The following is an 18569-nucleotide window of genomic DNA, read 5'->3' as shown; positions in this document are numbered from 1 at the left end:
CGCAAGTCACTCCTCAGGCTCTTCCGCACGCCCTCGATTCTCTCCATGCTGGCACTGAGGTAATCAGGGACTGCTGCCCGCTGCACCAAGTTGGCAGGGAAAAGGCCGGACCGGCCGCCGATGGAGCCAAACAGCCATCCTGGCAAAGGTGAGTAAGGACAGGGTCAGAGCCAAGAAGTATGGTGGCCCTAGGCAAAAAGAGCACCCTGATTTCCTGCAGTGCCTTCCAGCCTAAAAAGGGCTTCCTAGTCCCTAACTGCACCTCCTGGCACCTCAAGTTAAGGCCAGGTGGTGGAGCACACAGGAAAGGGATGTGACCCACTGGAGCCACTTCGGGGTCAGTGGCAGAGCTGGGGGTGGGCATCCTAATGCCCAGCCTAGCCTGCTTCAGGAGCCTTGGCCCTCCCTCTTCCCTTCTTCTGTGGCACAGGGGCCCAGTAACACAGTGAAAGGCCTCTTGCATGGTGGATGCAAAGTTCTGGGTGCAGAGCTTTGAGTGCAGACCTCCACAAATCAATTCCTGCAGTGTCCCTATGCCCTGCACAGAGCCCCTCTCACCTGGCTCCAACCCATGAATGGGAAGTAACTTGATGATGTCGCCTTTCTTGAAATTCAACAGGCTCTTGTCATCTGTGACGTAGCTGCGCAGAGCGACAACGTAGTTGGAGTCCTGTGGAAGAAAGGGACAAGGAGGGGGCTGCAGCCTGTCACTCTCATTACCACATCTGAGGAGGCCTCAAGTCACACATTACAGTGGGTCACACCCAGTCGCTGCTGGACCATTCTCGTACCTGCCTCAGCTCCTGGAGGAAGAGCTCCACCATAGCCTTGACTTGCTGAGCTTTTGTCGAGTGCAGGATCAGCTGCTCATTCTTCAGTGAGAACTCCAGGGTGTTTCTGCCCTTCAGCTCTACGGACATCATGTCTGCAAAACTGAGGATACCACACCATGAGCCAGCCACCAACACCAGAGCTGGTGACCCAGCCCAGCCCAGCAGTGACAACCAACAGAGGGGGACTAGGACAGGGACCCAAGCAAGCACTCAAGCTGCCAATGCAGGGGCAGAGCTCAGTTGCTGCAGAAGCAGGTCCAAGTATTTCACTAACATCCAAATCTTAAGAGATGACCAGCAGTGCTAAGAGCCACCCACTGTTCCCACTAACTGGGGGTTCTCCTGGCATCAACCCCTCATGAGCCTACACCTAAGAGAACAGACATTGAGATAGGGCTGACACTTTGTAAGCAAAACCCCCAGGCAGGAAACCTGGAGGGGAATGAAAGAAAAAACTAACAAGTTTTAAAACAAAGAGATTGGACCAGTCAGTGAGGTCAATCGCCACAAAGGCTGAGTGACCTTTCACAAGAGCATCGTGTGACCAAGGAAGCCATACTGGATCTTCTGCTTGGTCTCTGCTTCGTGTACAAGGGGAAGGGCAAGATGCAGCAAAACACACTCTATCCTCATTGTCGGGGAAGTACTAGTCAGAACCACCCAAAACTACAGGAAGGCAACAGACAGTGTTCCTGCTCCCCAGGAAGCCCAAAGAGGAGTGATCCCCTGCCTCTAGTAACCCCCCAAATTCCGCTCCAGGCCCACTCCCTCACCTATAGCTGCAAAGGATCTTCAGGTGTTCAGGGCTAAATCCAGCTGCTTTTACTATCTTCAGCAGCCGGAGGCCCCGGTGGGAAACCCCCAGGATCTGGACATCGCTTCCATTTTCGCCCTGAAAGAGAAGTCCACCTGCTGGTAGAGTCCTGGCAGACTGAGGAACAGAGGCCAGTGAGAGCTAAACATGCTGAAGGATGGACAGGGGAACACCGGGGAGGTGGATGTGTGGAGAATGAGCACAGGACAAGGATCAGGCTAGGAGTGTGGGCAGAGAAGAAGAGGATCCAAAACCCCTGGTGTGTGTGGTGGTGGAAGGTTGGGAGCGGGGAGGGGCGGTGGTGGACAGATGGTGGGGCGAGAGAGCAGGACAAACAGCCAGGTGGGAAGAACATGTAGGAAAGAGGTTCAAAATGGCCCAAAGCCACCAATTGTGGGTCCCTGTTATATTCATCAACACCTCACAGGGCACAGTGTTTGGATCTGGGGGGGGTCACAATCTGCTTGGTCTCTCAACAGGGATCTCATGCCCTGCCTGGCTCTGGGTACAAGCCTGGACTGCAGATCTCCAGCTCACTCAGACCAGAGGAAGTAGAGAGACACTGGTCTGAACTGGATCTTGAGGAAAGAGAAAATCATACCTGAACTGGGAAGAGGCGGGAGAAGTAGTTGGCCCAGTTATCTCGAGCAGCCACCACGATCCTCTTCTTGAATCCATCCTCCAGAATGGAGCTGGCATCCGGGCCAACCTGGAACTCCGCTGGCAGGGGCACAATGCAGAGGCTGAGTTTCCACAGCAGACAGTGCAGTCTCTCCCTGCTGGAGGTTTGCAGGCAGATTTCCTGCAGCGAGGGAGGGGGCCATGCCAAGCCCCTGCCATCTCCAAGCATAGAGGTAATCTCTACAGCTGGAGTCTGTCTCTACTCCACAGCCACCCTCATGGCACCGCCTAGATTTCCCAGCAGTGTTTGCCCTAGTCCTGGAACAGAGGCTGGCATGGAATAGCTAGATTCCCTTGTCTGGGCCAATGGAACTGCCTTTCTTATTAATGATGATGCCTCAGCCTCCTGCAGTCTCTCAACAAACCTTGGGTCTAAACATGCCCAGTTCCAAAGTCATGTCCCTCCAATATGGCCTTTCATTGCAACTCCCTTCCCACCAGCACAATCCTCAAGACAGAGCAACCTCTGCTGCCAATGACCCTCATACACAGTGGTCCTGTTTGCGGAACTTCTCCATAATGGCCCCATCGTAGCAATGTAGTCAAGTGAAGTATGGGGCAATTCTCCCTTCCTACTCCCTCCCAATCAGAATAGGGTTAAAATTCCCCTGGGTCACAGGGATGCCATGAGGATTAGTGAATGGGCCCTGAGTGCTTTGCCCAGGGCGCTGTGCTGTATAAACACAGAGGCTGAATGCTAGTGAAGCCATCAAGGCAATGCAATGTCCAGCTATGGAAGTGCCACCCACAGCTGGTTCTCTCCTCAGTCCCTTTCACTGACAAGGCCACAGCTAAGAGCAGGAATAGGGTAAGGAAGAATCACTAGTTACCCAACAAGTCTTTCATTTTCCGCCTCTCCTCCTTGGAGATCCGAAAGCAGGAGTCAGAGTAAGTGTCTCGAATGATCTGCAGGGGAGACAAAGCAGACAGGATTCCATGGGGGAGGCTGTGGGTCAGGGCTGGTGTGGAGTGCCTGAGGCTTCCCAGTGGCTAGAAGTTCAGGGATAAAGCAGGGCACGTGGTTTGAATGGGTCCAGGGACCCAAACCATTAACAATATGGGAGTGGGGGTGGCATCCCAGAGAAGCACGTGAACATAAAGGAAGGACCAGGGGATGTACACAGACTCTCACCTGCTCACACAGGAGGTTCAGAGAATAGGGGTGACTGAAGTTTTCTTTGGGGTAAAACACCTGGAACAAAGAGGATAAAAACAGCAGGAGTGTCAGAAACAGAACAAAAACTACTTCTATGGGAGTATCTTGCAACCCAGCTACCTTAACACTGACCAGAAGTGTCTGCCTCCAGTGGTAAGCTGAGGCAGAAGAAGGGGAAGTTCTTAGCAGAGGAAGGGAGACTCAGCGAAGCAGTGGGAAGCAGGGAGAATCCTGGGTAGCTCAATGCATTTGCCAGCCCCTGCCTGCTACGCTGCTATGGGGAGAGAGAGAGAGCTGATCGCAGCTTGTGAGGGCTTCTGTGAATGTTTTCCATCCCTAGATCTCATAGTGGAGGGAATGGGCAGGTGAGACACAGGAATGAGCCCCAAGAATACATGCAGCAAGGTCAGGAACTGGACAAGGATCTCCAGACTCCTAGTTCAGTGCCAGGCTTCCCCCTTCAGCTACCAGTGTGGCTGTCTCCAATGTGTCTCAAGCGCAGCAAGTGCAAAGCAAAGCCAGGTTTTTTTCTCCTTTCTCTACCTCCCCCTCTCTAGCCCTTGTGTATGACCCCATGGCCAGAGGCCTCCAGCTGCACCTCTTTGCGTAGGAAGATTTTCCAGGCGACATTGGTATAGGAGAAGCTGACGCTGGCAGTGAGCTTATAGAGCTGGGTCTTGATGCTAGCATCATCTTCTGTTATGGTCCGGGCAGAGCCTGCATGGGAGGAAAAGCAGTTGGGTAGGATCTGGGGACATCTACCCTGAGCCCAAGGCTTGCCAAGGAAGGAGGGTGGCACGGTCTGACCTTACTGGAGGGTCCTCTCAGGGCCACATTATCGTAGGTCAGTGACTGGCTTGTGCCAGGTCAGCATGCGAGTAAACTCACAAAACACGGGACGGTGTGAGCGCACCAAGCCTAGCTGAGAACATGGGGGTCTATGCACAAAGCTCAGTACCGATACAAAACATAGGTTGAAAAATAAAGCGTTCAAAAGAGAAGGAAGATAAAAGGTCACTGAGGAAAGATCTGCCCCGTCATGCTTACATATTACAGTATGGTCTCACTTTATGCCATGATAGAATGATTAGTTATCACCGATCTTAGTCTCACATATTACTGATACCTACATAATGTATCAATATGTTACGTAGAGTATGCATGCCTGATCTGATTTTTAATTCTCCATGAGATATACCAAACAAGTCCAGTTTGAAGAATCAATTTGTGCTGTTTGGAATTCTTTTTGAATACCATAATACAGGGGTTGTCAGCCAGGGGTACACACCCCCAGGGGTACTTGAGAAGGTCCTAAGGGGTACGCACGGGTGGGTTTGGACAGAGCACCACCATGCACCATCCTGTACTGCCGCGCAGGCACCACCTGCCCAGCCAGATGCGGAGGGGAGGGGAAGCTTGCATGCGGCAGTTGCTGTCACTCCACATTTGGCTATGCACCCCCCACACACACACACTTTGTGTCTGGCCGCTGGGAGTACACTGATCTGAAAAGGTTGAAAACCCCTGCCCTAATACATATATAGCCTTCTGTTTAACAACAGTGCTGTGAACATCATTGGAAATCTCCATCCCTCAAACTGCAAAGCACTGTTTATAAATTAGGGCCCCGTCTTGCTCCCATTGACAAATCACAGGCAAAAATTCCATCAGGTTCAATGGAAGCCTCCCAACTCCTCGACACCGTGAGGATCATCCCCATTTTACACATGGACAGAATCTACATTCGAAGAGAGACAGCCAAGAACAGAGCCCAGGTCTCCTGTCTCCCAGGTCTGTGCTCTAAGCTGGCAGTGATCCTCACTCGCAAGCTCTTCCATGCATTTCTCCGCATGCTCTGAAGGAGTTGCACCCCTCCCTTGTGCTCCACATTCCATGCCATGGCAAAGTCCATTGCTTTAATTGCAGCTTTGATAGAGTTTGCCACGTCAAATCAGCCATAAAAGCTGTTGTGTGCTGGACTTTGGCACAGTTGGAGTCCAAAAGTCCTTGGCTGTTTTTAGCTAAACTGTGAAGATCGGCCCAGTCCTCAAGATTTTTCCCTTGTTGTTTTTCTGCAAGGCAGGTTTAATGCTGACCAAAAGTGACGGCCTGTCAGAGCTGAAGAGCGATGCCCACATTTTCCCCCATGAAGCAGAAAGAGCAGCAGAAGCTTTCTTGACATAACACAGCCACAACTCCTCACCCTAGAGCCTGAAGGGGCCAGTTTTCTGGGACAAAGCTAGTTCAGCCTCCATAGGCTAGTCAGTCCCTAGCAAGCCAGCTGAAACTGCCAGGAGAGGTCAGGAAGCCGTGCCATGGTGCTACCTGCGATATGGGCACCTGCTCCCTGGGAACTGGGCTGAGACCCCCAAGTGCCTCTGGAGGGAAACACCATCAAGCATAAGGGCATTGCTCACCTCTCAGCTCAGACTCCTGCTTGGCTTGATCTGCAAACAGAAGAGGTGGGGGCAGACCAGGGGGAGGCGGAGGGATCTGAGAACCTGGGGGAGAGGTTGGCGGCTGGCCAAAGATATTCATGAGTGGTAGCTGCTTTTCCCGGATGGAGTTGGACTTGGGAGGTGGTGGTGGTGGCACTCTCTTGTGGCTATTCTCTGGTGCCAAAGCTGTCAGCTGCAAGCAGGGAGAGAAAGGGTGTTTGATACATGGTCACACTCCATGTCTACAGGCTCTAGGGCAGTATTTCTCTCAGACAGTGCCTGAAGCAGGAACCATGGCAGCACCAATATAGGGCTCCATAAGCCAGGACCCATGGTACAAACAAAAAAAGGCATCAATTCAGATCAGGTGAAGAGCATGTGAATGCTCAGGGCTGGAGCTGCTTATGGCAGCGAAGAGCCTCCATCACACCACTCCACCGTCAAGCATGGGGAGAACTTACTGAGTCAGGAGGCTGATACGTTGTTATCCCCAACTTTGCCAGAGCTTCATTCTTGGGGTCATTCTTCTTTATAAAGGGCTTGGATGTCCTGCAAGGCGACAAGGAAAGAGACCACCAGGTTTACAGAACAGGGCAGCGTGGCACTGGTGAGCATGTGGAGGCACCGAGATGCAATTCCTACCCTCTCCCCACCTGCCTCCCCCCTCACCTCAAGAGCTCAATGGGCTGTGGCTCTGGGGCTGGCCTACTCTGGTACATCTTGATGATGTTGCGGATCTCCCGGCTGGGCTTGGCCTTGGGCACTGGCTTCGACTGCTTCACCCCAGGCTCTTTCTTTGCTTTAGTGACTGGTTTTTCTGGCTTCTGAATGGGAGTTGGCAAGGGGGGTGCAGGGACTGCAGAGGAGAGAGGGAGACATGAAGGGAGCCAGCAGACAGCACAAAAGAAATCCCCTCTCCCCATTCAGTGTTCACCTGGAGCTAAGTGGCCTTGGGGTCCTTCAGCCTTGCCTTGCTGCTATACCTTCCCAAAACCCACTGCCTTTTCCTCTCTCATCTGCTATTGCCTTGGGGGGCTTGAGTGCAAGAGGCTGAAGAGGGCAGTAACTGAGCTAATGAACACTAGCACTGCCCTCTGCAAGATCCAGGGTGGGCTGAACAGAGCTAACCACTGCTACTCCCAAAGAATTTCCCCCTCCCTGCATCATCTCTCAGCTTAGAAAGACAGTTGCCATGACAGAGACCCTTAAAGAACTAAACTGGATCCACGTTGTTCCCATTGAATAAGCATGCTGGGAGACAGAAGGATTTCTGGGATCTGAGCCCTGTCCCGAGAGTGCAGAGGATTCTCCTTGCATCCACAAGCCGCAGAGATTGGAGGCTGGAGCTCCTAGCTCTGAGGAGGATGCTGGGGCCTGGGGCAATCTGATCCTCACAGTTTGACTAGAGTTTGAACTCCATGGGAATGGCAGGTACTGGGCAGGCCCTGGGTGTGGCACACCAGGTTAGACCTCCTCTGCATGCTGCCTTACCTGCCTCTGGTTGCGGACTGGAGGCCGTTTCCTTTGGTGCCTCCTCATTTGGCTGTGGCTTTGTGGGAGGGGGTCTGACCTTCCTCACAAAGATCTTTTGCTGCCCTGTATGCAAAAGAAGGGGGTGAACAGTGAAACCCAACACAACCAAAAAAGTCTTCTAAGCTTGGTTGCATCATGTCACTTGCTTCTTCAACAGCTGTTCCAGCCTGCAGAGGTTTGTGTAAGGCCCTTCTTGCTGTGCAGGAGGGAGGGTATCATACCCTTCAAGGGTCTCTCTCAGGCCCACACCCAAACTGCAACTCCAGCAGGATCAAATGCCCAGCAGGTACAGCATATTCCCCACATGCCCAGCCCGCACTGAGCTTCATGCAGCACAAGGAGCTGCCCCAGGCTGAGGCTGGCTTACACAACAGTGAAACCAAGGGGTTGGGTCCTCTTTGGAGAAGATTTACAGCCAGGTGGAGACTCACCCATTCTCTGGAAGTACTCTCTCTTCTGCTGGAAGGTCTCTAGAGGCAAGGTGCCCTCATTACTGTCTGAGGCATCCAAGTAGGTGCAGATCTACAAGACATCCACAACAGGCCTGGTTACAGCCTGTTCAGCCTAAGCAGCATGGGGTGCTTGCCTCTGTCCCAGCCAACACAGAGACCCTTGGGGAACTTTCAATGGCTCCCTCATACCCAGAGATGGGCCTAACTAGAAGGGTTTGGACTCTGATCCAGACCCAAAACTTCCTCAAACTCTGGGAAGGTTGGGATGGAGCAGGGTTTGGGTCTAGTTTATTGGCAACACTCTGAAATGGAAAGCTCCTACTGACTTGCACCCAACCCATACAGTATGCAAACCCACAAACACTGGAACGTCTCTCACTCCACATCTACTTCAGGGGCCCTAACCTAAGCCCTGATAAATGGGAGGAAGCGTGAAGAATCATGAAACTCCAAAAGCAGGTCACCACACTGGGAGGACAGTGATGGAGAATTAAAGGTTTTGCCATTAACTTCCATGAGAATGGGAATGAATAGGATAATGCAGCAAGATTCACTGAGGCCACAGCAAAACTCTCATCAGCTTAAACAATGCCAGGATTTGGCCCTGCCTGCCTCAGACCCAGGGGGTGGTTTGACAGGTCTCAGCAGACAGCTGAAGAGGGGTCTGAGCAAGGTTCTCTGCCACCTCCGCCTATGAAAAGGGCAGGAGCACTGTCACGTGGAACCCCACAAGGGACACTCCATGTCTGGTACCGATGTTGTGGCCTCTGGCAGGGACTGTGGTGGCTCAGCATTCTGGTTGCTGCTGGATTTGGTGGGTTTAGGTGCTGGAGCTGGAGCTGGTGATGGGATTTTGGCTTGTCTTGACCTTGAGGGCTCAGGAGACCTTGGCCGCTGCCGCCGCTGTTGTTCCTGGGAGATGGTCATGGCCTGCAGGGTCATCTGCTGTGCCTGGAAGAAGGAATTTCCATCTGCATAAGCCCTGGCCCTCTGTACAATCTTCTTCTGCTGATTGTACCTTTGAACAGGCTAATGGAGCTCTGTCAAGTTCTCTAGGGGTATAGGCATGGTCCAGACCCACCCACACAGTGGTCAATACCCTCAGATGAACAAAGCAGAAAACCACGGGGCAACCAGACAGGGCCTGGATGGGATAATGGAGTAGAGCTCAGCCTCTCACACTAGTGCACTCTTCTCTTCATAGATTTTTCCAAGTCCCCTATCCTTTCCACTCACCATGAGCAAGGCATGCTGGTTAATAAAGGCCTGCTGTTGTGCAGCTATCTGATTAGGGTCTACAGATGGGACCACCGGCTGGGGCTGGGGCAAAACCATGGCTGAGAAAGACAGAGACACACAAAACTGTAGAGGGTCATAAGGTAAATGTAAGGGGGGCAAGTGCATCAGGCTGGGGACAAAGAAATACACAGGGTGCAGCTGGTGTGTCCAATGCAAGGGACAAATTCATCACATCCGCGCATGATGGAGTGAATCCCAGGCAGGAGCTGCATGTCTTGGCCTGCCTTCCTCCACACAAATTCAAACCTGCCCCAGTCCCATTCCAATAACTATAATATGATGCCTCTATGAGTTCCTTCTGCTGTTTCTTGCTTCCTGCTCTGCACTATGACATGTGGCTGTGCAGCTATTCAACTGCTGCCAGGCTTCACCTCAGAGGTGGCTGCATTTCAACAGTGGCTTTTCTGACTCCTGGATGTGTACTCCATGAAGTGCTTGTGATGAAATGTCTTATGCAGGGCTCCTCGGCACTATGATAAAAAACTATGGACTTGCTCACACAGCCCTCCTTGTTCCAAACCAACTCTCCCCCATTATTTAGTGAAACACTTCTGCATTTGTTATTACCTGGCATAGGTGTGATCCCACCCATAGATGGCATCATTGGCATGGGTGCTGGCATCATTCCACCCATCATTGGCATGGGCTGGTATGCAGGTACTTGCATGATTCCAGGGTAACCTAGGTAGAAAGATGTCACGAGTGAAAATGACCTTCAATGAATCCCAGACCAGAAAGCCCTGCACAGCTGGCAACACACCACACACACAGCCCTGCCATTGGCTCTGCCAACTTGCACTGAGCATGGCAACATGTGATGGCATTTCCATCACATTAGGCAGGCTACACAGCAACACCCAGGAGAGCTGGCCGAGCAGAAGGGGAAATCTGGAACGTTACACACCTTCACAAGAGACCATGCAGTGGGCTCTGCCCTGCATCTTCACTTTGGATCCCTTGTCCCAGCACAACTACAGGGAAGCTTAGTTTCCTTGTTTTCTAACAACAATCTATGAAAACTGGTAGGTGTATTTATGGTTATTGCAGATCTCAGGGCTGTATTATGGCTATTGCTGCTGATGCAAAAACCAGGGCTGTGGGATCAAGACTGAGTGGTGGGCAAAACCTTTCTGGATCTCTCCTGTCCCTACTTCTGATGTAAAAAGGTCAGTATGGTTGGTGGCAAAAAGTCATGGCAGAGGCAGAAAGTAGCTACCACAGAGGGTATAGCCTCTCATGGTGTCCAAGCTGTGGCTGTTAGAAAACAAAGCAGGAAATTTTACACTGTAAGCCACAAAACTGCCTGGTTCTGTCACTTGGCACAACCCATCTCACTGACAATCACCAAAAGGATGCCAAAGAGAAAGGCCCAGCACACTCCACTGACATGCTAGAAAACCACATCTGGTAACTGCAGCATTTCACAACAGCCACAAATAGCCACGTGGCAGGCCCTGAGATCTGCAATAACCATAAATATGCCTCTCTGACCCACTGATTCACAGGTCATTAACATGCCCGTACGTCCTCGTCCCATGTATTTTCAGTACCCACACATGTTCTCATGTCTTACAAGTTTCCAATAGTCAAACATGCCACACACCAGTGAACTATGTCCAGGTCTTGTACTCTGAGCACACAAGCAAGAGGGAGAAAAACCAAGCATGTACATGAGAGAAAACCTGGATATGGTTCAGACTTACTAACCCACTGAATAGCTAGGGATGATGGGGAAGTCTGTAAAGAAGCAATAAGGGAGAGATTAAAATTCTCTGCTCAGGGACAGGCAGCTCACATTGTGGGGCCAACAGGGCCATGCCATTGCTGCCAGAAGGACTAAGGTTCATAAAAGGTTGGACACCAGAGACCACCGAGGTGGCCTGAGACATAAATGCTATAGAAGCAAGTGCAAGGGGGTGGGAGGGGGTGCAGGGAAGGAAAGGTGATACTGGACTCCTGGCAGAAGGAGAAGTCCAGAGCAGCAGCTAAGCAGCTGATGGTGGAGGGGCCCTGGCTGGCTAAATCTAGGAGCAGCAAGGTGGTATTCTCCATGCAGAATATCCCAGAGCTGAGCCACACAGCATCACCGTCTTCCAAGACATGGCCAGCAGGAGTGGGGATCTTGATGACCAGGGCCAATAATACAGCATTCGCTATAAGCACATGGCACTACCTCATTCTAGACACCCTGTATGTCAGACTAGCTCACCACACACATACACATATACCCCCCCACTCCACGCACACACACATGGCCCAGCAGTAGCCTGTGAAACAGCTTCTCCATACGCTGACCCAGGAAGCCTTCTCACCCTTGACTGACCTGCAGTAGGAAAGGCTGTTTGCTGGGTTGGCCCAATCTTCCCTCCTCCTTTCATGCGTCCGGTTAGATTCCCTCCGCTCTCCATATTCTACAATGAGAAAATTAGTATGACCCAGCTCACACCAGCATGGATGACAGGGCTGACTGCTGATCTGAGTTAATGGTAGCACAGACAGACAGACAGACAGACAGACCGAACCATGGGGATCACAACCCAACTTATGCTGACCTGAATCCTTGGGAAGGAACGTGCCGACAGACAGACAGACAGACAGACAGACAGACAGACAGAAGGAAATGGTGAGTGACTCACTGGTGTTCTGGGCCCTTGGTAGAGCACTGGTTTGAACAGATCATCCACATAGTGGTCCAAGGCTCTGGGGGATTTGAAGTCACTTCTGCCTGTGGGCAGAGATGTCCAGCTATCATTTGGGAGAGAAGTGTCCCTCCCCATCCCTAGTCTTGGTTGCAGGCTGGATGCGCTGACCTGGTCTGGTTCAGGATTCAAGCCCTCCCCATCCCTCTCCCTCTCAAACATCACTGGTTTTGTCTGTCTGTGTGAGGCCTGCTCCTGTCCAACTCCCCCAGGTGCCAGCCTCAGGCCAGGGAAGGGGCTCACCTGAGTAGGGGCTTTCCGGGCGGGAGCTTGGATCCCTGGTGCAGGGGGAATCCTGGCAAAAAGAAAAGCCACTGAGATGAGAAAAGGAAAGAGAGCTGAGGAACCAGCTGAGGACTCCAGAAGCAGCCAGTGGCACTTACATATCCAGAAAGGCGCTTTGATGAAAGCTCCTGTCCCCCTCAGGCATGATGGGATAATCAGATGAGGACAGAGAGGGCCAACCAGTCCCCTCCATCTCTCCAATGACATCCAGCACGAAGTCACAGCCAAGCAGGTCCTGCCAAGTGTCTCCTGTGAATACGGACACGGACCATCCTCGAGGGACCTTGTCCAAGCCTCTGAGAATGGGGGAGACAGGAAGAGAGGAAGACACAGTTTGGAGAGAATGTGTTGAATTCTCTTCTCCCAGCTTCTGCCTCTCCTGGTCCACACAAGTTATTCTTCTCCTCACAGCTTTCAAACAACCCCATCCTCATCGGGCCTGGAACCTCCCCCAACACATATGAATGTAGCTGACTCCTCACCATCTTTCTCTCTCCAGCTGTACAAGGCAGGGAATGATCATCATTCCCAGAGAAAGTCTGGGGCTGAGGTCTCATTGCCACACAGCTAAGGATCAGTTCTTCTCCATCACTTCTATGGTCTGAGCTAGGACAGAGGTTGGGAGATATCCCTACCAGCTCCTGCTCCTCACTTGAGATCCCTGGACTGGGCTTTGCCATTGTGGGGCTCATCAGCCGCACTGTGCTGCCTCAATCCTTTGATTTCACTCCCACCCTGACCAGTGGCTCCATCTGCATCGTTGGGTCAACTGGGACTGCTGACCAGCAGGTCGGAGGAGGCTCCAGGAACCTTACACCCCCAAACTGGAGAGAGGGAAGAGGTTCTGTTGGGACTTGTGGCTAGGCCTGAAGTGGCCTGCAGCTCAGAGCAATCGTAACCCAAAAAGCAACAGTGCGTGCTCCCACAAACATAACCAACATCTTCCCCACCTTGGGCTGTACCTTGTGCTCAGAATCCAACCTGCATACTGTTCCCCTGTTGTCCAGGACTCCACCTCAGCAGAGAACTTTTCCTCTAGGCCAGAAGAGAGAGTGTCAGTGCACAGCCTTCCACAAAGCAAGTAACAGGATCTTGTTAACAACAGCAAAGAAAAAGCCACGCTGGAAGATCTCATGCACAGACTCCCAAAGAGACTCAAAATGCAGCTGGAGCTGCCTATCCAGGGTCAGGGGCCCATCTACACTAACACATGGAGAGGGGTCTGTAACTACTAGCCACTTGCAAGCCCCAGAGCATCTCAGATCCCACATTTAGGGAGTCTAGTCAACAACCAGGTGCCTGTTAGCCAAGGTCTGCTGCAGAGGTACTGAGTATCCCACAGCATCCAACCTCTGTCCCTCTAATAGGTTAAAGCAAGACTCTAGATTTCAACTGTTTCTACCGTTGGGGGATTTGGTGAAATTTAAGCTCCAAGTCAGTCCTTTAGGTACAGCTGTCATTTCAAATGCTCCCTGCCTTTTTGGCTGGTGCCAATGACGCAGGTCTTGTGAGTACTTCAAACAAGCGAAGGAAGGGATTTCCAGAGCCTAATCCCAAATTCCAGCAAGGGCAGAGGCTCTGAAGGGTGACAAGGTGGGGAAGGCAGAGGCAACTGTTACCGCTGTAGGTGAAGACATCCAGCACCATCTTCCCTTTCCTTTGGTTGGCAGTCCACTCCAGCTGGGTTGGGGGGTGCACACGGGACACCTCAGGGACCATCTCTGTCTCTTGCATTGCTGTGAGGATCTTGCGCTGGCAGATGGCATTGTAGCCTTCCAGCCCATGGTCTGAAACGAACCTGCAAACGAGGCAGCTGCCTTTAATACACAGCTCCGCTCTGCACACTCCCATGTCAGAGAACAGTCTCCCCCCTCCTTACTTCAGCAAGGGCTTGTCCAGTGCTGGCAGGGGGGTAAAGGCACTCAGGAGAGCAGCCATCAGGACCCAGCCTCGCTGGCACTGCTCCCCATCTGGGTTCTTCCACATCTGGGTGGCCACCTGGCTCAGGATCTCATTGCGCAGGACAGGAGCTCTCAACCCTCGGCTGGTGATGTAGTTACCCAGAAGCACCTCTTGCCAGTCCTGGAGGTTCTGGTCCGCAAGGAACCGCAGAATCTGCCAGATACCCAATGGGAAAAAAGAGAGGGAGCTTGAACTGCCACATTCAGACCCAACTGCAAAGCTCTGGGATCATCAGAACAGAAGACCCTGGGCGGCTGCACCAAAAACTTAGATCTGGATTCGGGTTCAGGTTACCAGCGCCTTCACAATTTAGGAGAATTTGGGTGGCAGGGCACTGACTGAGAGACCTGAAGGGGGCTAAAATCTGACCTACTGGGACCAGAACTGGGCAAGACAAACCAGCTGAACATGTGCAACTACATGGTAAAGGAAGGTGTGTTCTTACCTTGGTTTGGCTAATCTGGAGCAAGCCAGTTAGGCTTTAACATGGGTTAGCAGCTCAAGTTCAGGCCTATAGCAGAGCCTGGGTCTGAAACCCAAGTACTAGCCCAAACTGCTCCCACCCTCACTCGTAACCCAAATGAACCAAATGGAGCCAGTCACACCCAGTTAGGATCATACCTCACTTTGCAGTGTAGACGCACCCATTGGCAGAGATGCAGACACAGGGCTGGGTGTTGCACTGATGCACAGTTTGCTCCTATTTATATATTTTTAATGCCCCCCGCTCCCCACCAGAGCAAAGGTGTTGCTTATTTATTCCCAAACCAAAAGCAACATTAGAGAGAGTTCACAGTGAGAATCCATACCAGTAACTAGGGGTATATAGGCAAGTGTAAGTATCCAAAAGCCTAGTACTAGAGACCCAGGGAACTCCCAGCTAAAGGCTACACTTCAGAGACAAAAATTCTGCAGATTGGACATGACCAGCAAAATATTTAATTTTTTTTTTAAATATAAAGACTTGATCAAAAAATAAGCCACTGAGAGGGGAAGCCCCAAACCCTACCAAAGGTGAAGTTAAGTAACAGGAGCCAAAGGCTTGCTCTCAGGCTCCTTAAATGGCCATCAAGGTGTGTATGTCTAACCTGAGTCACGCCGTGACTTATCGCTGGAACCCCGACCTCTCTCGCCCCACCCTGCCCCTCCAGTTTGTTACTCTTACTTGCTATGTTAGGCCTGGGGACTCGGTGCCAAAAACACCAGAGACGTGTACAAAAGCAAAGCAAGGTTTGATGCAGAACGTCCCAATCTGGGTTGTAGAGCGGTCCTCCCTCAGAACCAACAGAACATACCAGGAGGCTCTTTCATTTTCACCAACAGATTTATTTACCCCCAAAGGCACAGCAGGGATGTGTGTGGCAACACCACCCTGGTCTAGTGGTTAGAGCAGGGAGTGTGGATTTCTACTCTGATACTGTGATTTGGAGCGAGTTACTTTGGGCCTAAGCCCGCTCCCACTAAATTAGGTAGCAAAACGCCCCTTGACTTCAGTAGTGCAGGGTCAAGACTCCTATGCTTTCTGGGCCTCATTTCCACAGATGGTTACTAGCAGTCCCTTCTGTCTTATTTGTGCTTTACAGAGCACAGCGTGGTCCCAGAAGATTGAATACAATCCTTACTGAACCTTCCCCACATTTGGAGGGGCCAGCATCTATCTTCATGCCTCACAACACCTTGCAACAGAGGAAGTAACATTGCATCCTACATCTTGTTGTTTACCGGCACCAAGGCATGGACCCTGTTTTCAGAAACTCCCTGCTCAAGAAATAAGCCTCTGACAACCCTCTCCCTTCTGGAGGTACAATTCATTTGCTCCTTAGAGTATATATTCACTGCAGTTAACCAGGAAGGAGATTTATTTGTTGCTCTTAACACAAATCCCATCCACACGTAATTCCCTCTCATCCAAAGGGAGTGGTGCTTTCTACCTAGTGAGGTGGCCCCTCTGGGGCTAACCCTTGAGCCAGTAACTTTCCAATTTTGCATGAGGATGTCCACAATTCCCGCATGTGCCCAGACAATTTTCTCAAAGTTCAGTGGGAGCAGATCAAGTAGCTCAGCTTAGCACTGCACTAAAAACCATGGACCACATCCCCCTGAAGTCCTAACACCTCACACAGATGAGTGCAGCACCAGAGCAGATGCAAAGCATCTCTTGGGTTCCTGCACTGAGGCTGCTCAAACCTGAACCAGGCCACCCCACGATTCATACCCATGAACCAACTGCCTCTGCAGTGAATACACATCCTCAGTAGTTTAGGGTATGGACAAAGACATCATAGCAAATTAAAAGGTGGAGATTTGATGTGCATTGGCTGCTCCACAGTGTTAAATATCTGTGTGCCTGCATTTACCCTGTGGTACGTGAAAGCTAAACTGCAGTAGCTTAGCCCTATTTCACTGAGGGGTAAATTACCAGGTTTAGCTTTCACTTATCATGGGATAAGTAGAGACACATAGATTATATCTGCTATGGAGACGATGCTTGGGTATTTCACTAATCTCCAGCTACAGAGGCAAGCAATTGCTTTCCAATATTTTGCCCAATAACAGATGTCTGCGAGGACATCTGTTCCTACCCACCCACCCACTCTCACCAGTTTGTTGATCTCCAGGGTGCTCTGCTTGTACTCAGGCTCCAGACGGGTTACAGGGTGCTGCAGGGGCTGACCAAGGGCAGGAAAGCTCAGCTCCTTGGACAGGGAGGAAATAAAAAAGGACATATTAAGTTCATGCCTGAAATTTGCTTCCATGGTAGGGGCTGTATGAGAGTGCCTGGCCCAAAGCAGGACTCTATTCTCCCATCTGTAACAGGCAAGGAAGGCAACAGCAGCAGAAAGAGCTTGATGCAGACTCAGGCTTTATTGGCTCCCTCTGTGGATCCCTTGGTGGGTCCCTTGGTGCCTACCTCAGAGCAGAACCACAGACAAAGCACAAAGGGTGTCAAAAGCCTCTAGGAGGGGAGCATCTGCAGCCCCTTTTGCTCTTGGTCATGTAACCACAGGAGGAGGGCAAGAAACACAAGCCTAAGTGGGAAGGTGTCCTGACAGAGTGCAAAAAGGGAACACAGAGAAAGGAAAATGGGGCTTTTGGCTACAGCAGCTTCCTACCTGGAAGTGAGACCTCGCAAAGGAGGAAAAGGGATAATCATTGATGTTCGATGGGAGGAAGAGGTCGCTCCTGGCCTTGACCTCTGGAGGGGACACCTCAGTGATCTGGTTGGCCTGGGCATACTGCTGACCTGCAAGAGAAAGATAGGGAAACTTGTGATATTCACCAGTGTGCCCTGGCACATGCCCACATAGGAACAATACCATATGCCTCCAGGGACCTCCAGTCCCCCTCCTGAAGACACCTGCGCGATCCATCCTTCCCCAACCTGCCAACCAAATGTCCATGCCATCCTCACCAATCTCTGTTCAGGGATACCCACATGCTATGTATACAGCCACCCCGTCAACCAAGGACATACACTTCCGTCACCCTGTCCCCACAACCCTAGAGATGCCTTGACACACACTTGCCATGTCCCTCCTTCACCAACAGAGACACTATCCTTCCTCCCTCTCCTTGTGCTTTGCCATCCTGCCACTACTGATGTCTGGGGAGGGGATGTTTCCCTTGTGCTCTGTGTAGCACGTACCCACAAAAGCAGAAGAGGTGTCCCCAGTATCCAATGCTGCTAGCTACGAGGATTCAAAGCTTGAGTCAGAAGCTTCTCCCACAAATCATGAAGCAATACTACAAACTGTGCCTGATAAAGACCAGTGAATAGGGGAGGATCAAACAAGTACGGATCATATTTTTGAGGCAAACCATTTGGTTTCTCTGTTCAACCTCACACTGCCTCTCCTCTCACTGGGCAGAGGACAATTAGGTTGGGCCTCCTCAGAGTGAAGGCAAGGCTCATCTAGAAACATGGCATCAGCAGAACAAAGAGGTGGGATTCAAGAGTAGCTTGTATCCAGAATTAGCTGCATGAGAGGAACTGCAAACCAGGCCTCTATCCCTGGGACAGCCAGAGATAACATCTTAGGAAACAGTCCTGAAAGCTCCCTAGGTTTCAATTCTTTCACACAGCAAGCACATTAGGGGAACATGGAACTGAAGCAGAAACTAATGGCAATGGCCCAACTGATAAACAAACCTGATAAAGAGGTTGTTATAACTTATACGAAGGTGCATGATAAAAGATTTATCAGGGGTAATAGGGGAACACCCACTGTCTTGGCTGCAGAGATTTCCAGTGCAGCACAGCTCCCTCCACTTTCTCTTCCAGCCTCTGATGCCCTCTTCTCCCTCCCTCATAGTTTCATAGTAGCTAGGGTCAGGAGGGGCATGAACAGATCATCTAGCCTGACCCCCTGCCACAGGCAGGGATGAATGGTGGGGTTACAAGGACCCCGACCAGTGC

At 51.4% G+C, this 18569-nt stretch overlaps 1 protein-coding gene across 1 annotated transcript in view; it reads right to left on the bottom strand.

Annotated features, from left to right (window-relative positions):
• MYO15B (myosin XVB) overlaps positions 1 to 18569 on the bottom strand; it is a 70408-nt gene that overhangs the window by 18098 nt on the left and 33741 nt on the right. The window contains exons 26-49 of the mRNA XM_025197499.1: positions 17266 to 17396; positions 16753 to 16848; positions 14070 to 14305; positions 13810 to 13988; positions 13153 to 13225; positions 12289 to 12486; positions 11843 to 12200; positions 11530 to 11617; positions 9774 to 9887; positions 9144 to 9244; positions 8661 to 8858; positions 7887 to 7977; positions 7414 to 7518; positions 6592 to 6778; positions 6384 to 6471; positions 5902 to 6115; positions 4083 to 4201; positions 3461 to 3520; positions 3159 to 3234; positions 2249 to 2367; positions 1607 to 1725; positions 792 to 933; positions 559 to 670; positions 4 to 139 (exon numbers count right to left, since the gene is read on the bottom strand). Of these exons, the coding sequence (XP_025053284.1) occupies positions 4 to 139; positions 559 to 670; positions 792 to 933; positions 1607 to 1725; positions 2249 to 2367; positions 3159 to 3234; positions 3461 to 3520; positions 4083 to 4201; positions 5902 to 6115; positions 6384 to 6471; positions 6592 to 6778; positions 7414 to 7518; positions 7887 to 7977; positions 8661 to 8858; positions 9144 to 9244; positions 9774 to 9887; positions 11530 to 11617; positions 11843 to 12200; positions 12289 to 12486; positions 13153 to 13225; positions 13810 to 13988; positions 14070 to 14305; positions 16753 to 16848; positions 17266 to 17396 (3340 nt within the window). The remainder of the gene's footprint in view (positions 1 to 3; positions 140 to 558; positions 671 to 791; positions 934 to 1606; positions 1726 to 2248; positions 2368 to 3158; positions 3235 to 3460; positions 3521 to 4082; positions 4202 to 5901; positions 6116 to 6383; positions 6472 to 6591; positions 6779 to 7413; positions 7519 to 7886; positions 7978 to 8660; positions 8859 to 9143; positions 9245 to 9773; positions 9888 to 11529; positions 11618 to 11842; positions 12201 to 12288; positions 12487 to 13152; positions 13226 to 13809; positions 13989 to 14069; positions 14306 to 16752; positions 16849 to 17265; positions 17397 to 18569) is intronic.

This window comes from Alligator sinensis, unplaced genomic scaffold (genome assembly GCF_000455745.1).
Source record: "Alligator sinensis unplaced genomic scaffold, ASM45574v1 scaffold400_1, whole genome shotgun sequence".
Lineage (NCBI taxonomy): Eukaryota > Metazoa > Chordata > Crocodylia > Alligatoridae > Alligator > Alligator sinensis.
The sequence above is the reverse complement of the archived record's forward strand: the minus strand, read 5'-3'. Positions and strand labels throughout refer to the sequence as shown.